The sequence below is a fragment of the Dermochelys coriacea genome, chromosome 9 (genome assembly GCF_009764565.3).
Source record: "Dermochelys coriacea isolate rDerCor1 chromosome 9, rDerCor1.pri.v4, whole genome shotgun sequence".
NCBI lineage: Eukaryota > Metazoa > Chordata > Testudines > Dermochelyidae > Dermochelys > Dermochelys coriacea.
This window is the reverse complement of record NC_050076.1, coordinates 100,464,425-100,468,862: the sequence shown is the minus strand read 5'-3', so window position 1 is coordinate 100,468,862 and position 4,438 is coordinate 100,464,425. Positions and strand designations below refer to the sequence as shown.

At 50.2% G+C, this 4,438-nt stretch overlaps 1 protein-coding gene across 1 annotated transcript; it reads right to left on the bottom strand.

The window, feature by feature from the left end:
- Positions 1-2,608: 2,608 nt before the first annotated feature.
- LOC122455903 lies at positions 2,609-4,187 on the bottom strand. Its single transcript, XM_043492759.1, has 2 exons — positions 3,795-4,187; positions 2,609-3,246 (listed from the first exon to the last, which is right to left on the bottom strand). The coding sequence occupies exons 1-2, from the start codon at positions 4,144-4,146 to the stop codon at positions 2,714-2,716; spliced, it is 885 nt and encodes a 294-aa protein (XP_043348694.1). The 5' UTR covers positions 4,147-4,187; the 3' UTR covers positions 2,609-2,713.
- Positions 4,188-4,438: the final 251 nt, after the last annotated feature.

The following is a 4,438-nucleotide window of genomic DNA, read 5'->3' as shown; positions in this document are numbered from 1 at the left end:
ATCATCTAGTTGGACCTCTTGTATAACACAGGCCAGAGAACTTGCCAAAAACAATCCCAAGAGCATAATATTCCTTAGCAAAACAGGGCACTGAAGCAAAAAGAATGAGAAGTACTTGTGGCACCTTAGGGTATGTCTACACTACGAAATTAGGTCGAATTTATAGAAGTCGGTTTTGTAGAAAGCGTTTTTATACAGTCGAGTGTGTGTGTCCCCACACAAATGCTCTAAATGCATGTAGTCGGCGGACTGTGTCCACAATACTGAGGCAACAGTTGACTTCCGGAGCTTTGCACTGTGGGTAGCTATCCCACAGTTCCTGCAGTCTCCACCGCCCATTTGAATTCTGGGTAAAAATCCCAGTGCCTGATGGGGCTAAAACATTGTCGCGGGTAGTTCAGGGTACATATCGTCAGGCCCCCATTCCCTCCCTCCCTCCCTCCGTAAAAGCAAGGGCAGACAATCGTTTTGCGCCTTTTTTCTTGAGTTACCTGTGCAGACGCCATACCACGGCAAGCATGGAGCCCGCTCAGCTAACCATCACCGTATGTCTCCTGGGTGCTGGCGGACGTGGTAGTGCATTGCTACACAGCAGCAGTTTATTGCCTCTGGGCAGCAGACAGTACAGTATGATTGGTAGCCGTCGTCGACATAGTCCTGGGTGCTCTTTTAACCTGGCGCCTGGGCAAACATGGGAGTGGCTCAGCCAGATCATTTCCCTTGTTTCGTCTCATGGCGATTGAGTCCTACCGGCAGTGCACTGTCTTTTAATCTGCAGCTAGCAGAAGACGATGGCCAGTAGTCATACTGCACCATCTTCTGCCGAGCATCCAGGAGGTGACGATGGCTAGCGGTCGTACCGCACAGTCTGCTGCCAGCATGATGTATAAAGATAGATGAAGTGGCTCAAAACAAGATATAGACCAGATTTGTTTTGTATTCATTTTCTCCTCCCTCCCTCTGTGAAATCGACGGCCTGCTAAGCCCAGTTTTGAGTTCTATCCTTGAGGTTTTGAGTTCTATCCTTGAGGCAGCCATTCAGTTTCTTGCAAAGCCACCCCCTTTGTTGATTTTAATTCCCTGTAAGCCAACCCTGTAAGCCATGTCGTCAGTCGCCCCTCCCGCCATCAGGGCAACAGCAGACAATCGTTCCGCACCTTTTTTCTGTGCAGATGCCATACCACGGCAAGCATGGAGCCCACTCAGATCACTTTGGCAATTAGGAGCACATTAAACATCACACGCATTATCCAGCAGTATACGCAGCACCAGAACCTGCCAAAGCGAAACTGGGCGAGTAGGCGACATCAGCGTGGTGATGAGAGTGATGAGTACATGAACACAGACTTCTCTCAAAGCACGGGCCCTGCCAATGTGGGCAACATGGTGCTAATGGGGCAGGTTCATGCGGTGGAACGCCGATTCTGGGCTCGAGAAACAAGCACAGACTGGTGGGACCGCACAGTGTTACAGGTCTGGGACGATTCCCAGTGACTGCGAAACTTTCGCTTGCGTAAGGGCACTTTCATGGAACTTTGTGACTTGCTTTCCCCTGCCCTGAGGCGCAAGAATACCAAGATGAGAGCAGCCCTCACAGTTGAGAAGCGAGTGGCAATAGCCCTGTGGAAGCTTGAAACGCCAGACAGCTACTGGTCAGTCGGGAATCAATTTGGAGTGGGCAAGTCTCCTGTGGGGGCTGCTGTGATGCAAGTAGCCAATGCAATCAAAGATCTGCTGCTATCAAGGGTAGTGACCCTGGGAAATGTGCAGGTCATAGTGGATGGCTTTGCTGCAATGGGATTCCCTAACTGTGGTGGGGCCATAGACGGAACCCATATCCCTATCTTGGTACCGGAGCACCAAGCCAGCGAGTACATAAACCGCAAGGGGTACTTTTCAATAGTGCTGCAAGCACTGGTGGATCACAAGGGACGTTTCACCAATATCAACGTGGGATGGCCGGGAAAGGTACATGACGCTCGCATCTTCAGGAACTCCGGTCTGTTTCAAAAGCTGCAGGAAGGGACTTTCTTCCCAGACCAGAAAATAACCGCTGGGGATGTTGAAATGCCTATAGTTATCCTTGGGGACCCAGCCTACCCCTTAATGCCATGGCTCATGAAGCCATACATAGGCAGCCTGGAGAGTAGTCAGGAGCTGTTCAACTACAGGCTGAGCAAGTGCAGAATGGTGGTAGAATGTGCATTTGGACGTTTAAAAGCACGCTGGTGCACTTTACTGACTCGATTAGACCTCAGCGAAACCTATATTCCCACTGTTATTACTGCTTGCTGTGCGCTCCACAATATCTGTGAGAGTAAGGGAGAGACGTTTATGGTGGGGTGGGAGGTTGAGGCAAATCACCTAGCTGCTGGTTACGCACAGCCAGACACCAGGGCGGTTAGAAGAGCACAGGAGGGTGTGGTGCGCATCAGAGAAGCTTTGAAAACCAGTTTCATGACTGGCCAGGCTACGGTGTGAAAGTTCTGTTTGTTTCTCCTTGATGAAATCCCCCACCCCTTGGTTCACTCTACTTCTCTGTAAGCTAACCACCCTCCCCACCTCCCTTCGATCACCGCTTGCAGAGGCAATAAAGTCATTGTTGCTTCACATTCATGAATTCTTTATTAATTCATCACACAAATAGGGGGATAATTACCAAGGTAGCCCAGGACGGGTGGTGGAGGAGGGAAGGACAAGGCCACACAGCACTTTAAAAGTTTAAAGCACTTATTGAATGCCAGCCTTCTGTTACTTGGGCAATCCTCTGGGGTGGAGTGGCTGGGTGGCCGAAGGCCCCCCCCCACCGCGTTCTTGGGCGTCTGGATGAGGAGGCTATGGAACTTGGGGAGGAGGGCGGTAGGTTACACAGGGGCTGTAGCGGCGGTCTGTGCTCCTTCTGCCTTTCCTGCAGCTCAACCATACGCTGGGGCATATTAGTTTGATCCTCCAGCAGCCTCAGCATTGCATCCTGCCTCCTCTCATCACGCTGCCGCCACCTTTCAGCTTCAGCCCTCTCTTCAGCCCACCACTTACTCTCTTCAGCCCACCACCTCTCCTCCCAGTCATTTTGTGCTTTCCTGCACTCTGACATTGTCTGCCTCCACGCATTCGTCTGTGCTCTGTCAGTGTGGGAGGACAGCATGAGCTCAGAGAACATTTCACCGCGAGTGCGTTTTTTTCGCCTTCTAATTTTCGCTAGCCTCTGGGAAGGAGAAGATCCTGTGATCTTTGAAACACATGCAGCTGGTGGAGAAAAAAAAATGGACAGTGGTATTTGAAAAGACACATTTTGTAGAACAATGGGTACACTCTTTCACATTACATTTAACATTACATATATAGCACATGTGCTTTTGTTACAAGGTCGCATTTTGCCTCCCTCCAGCGCGTGGCTAACAGCGGGGAACATTTCTGTTCAGCCATAGGCAAACAGCCCAGCAGGAACGCGCACCTCTGAATGTCCCCTTAAGAAAAGCACCCTATTTCAACTAGGTGACCACGAATGATATCACTCTCCTGAGGATAATACAGAGAGATAAAGAACAGATGTTGTTTGAACGCCAGCAAACATACACTGCAATGCTTTGTTCTACAATGATTCCTGAGTACGTGCTACTAGCCTGGAGTGGTAAAGTGTCCTACCATGGTGGATGGAATAAGGCTGCCCTCCCCAGAAACTTTTTGCAAAGGCTTTGGGAGTATATCCAGGAGAGCCACGAATGCCAGGGCAAATTAATCATTAAACATGCTGGCTTTTAAACCTTGTATAGTATTTTAAAAGGTACACTCACCAGAGGTCCCTTCTCTGCCTGGTGGGTCTGGGAGGCAGCCTTGGGTGGGTTCGGGGGGTACTGGCTCCAGATCCAGGGTGAGAAACAGTTCCTGGCTGTCGGGAAAACCGGTTTCTCTGCTTGTTTGCTGTGAGCTATCTACAGCCTCCTCATCATCGTCCCCAAAACCTGCTTCCATGTTGCCTCCATCTCCATTGAAGGAGTCAAACAACAAGGCTGGGGTAGTGGTGGCTGAACCCCCTAAAATAGCATGCAGCTCATCATAGAAGCAGCATGTTTGGGGCTCTGATCCGAAGCGGCCGTTTGCCTCCCTGGTTTTCTGGTAGGCTTGCCTCAGCTCTTTAAGTTTCATGCAGCACTGCTTCGGGTCCCTGTTATGGCCTCTGTCCTTCATGCCCTGGGAGATTTTCACAAATGTTTTGGCATTTCGAAAACTGGAAGGTAGTTCTGATAGCACGGATTCCTCTCCCCATACAGCGATCAGATCCTGTACCTCCCGTTCGGTCCATGCTGGAGCTCTTTTGCGATTCTGGGACTCCATCATGTGCACCTTTGCTGATGAGCTCTGCATCGTCATCAGCAACTTGCCACACTGGCCAAACAGGAAATTGAAATTCAAAAGTTCGCGGGCCTTTTCCTGTCTA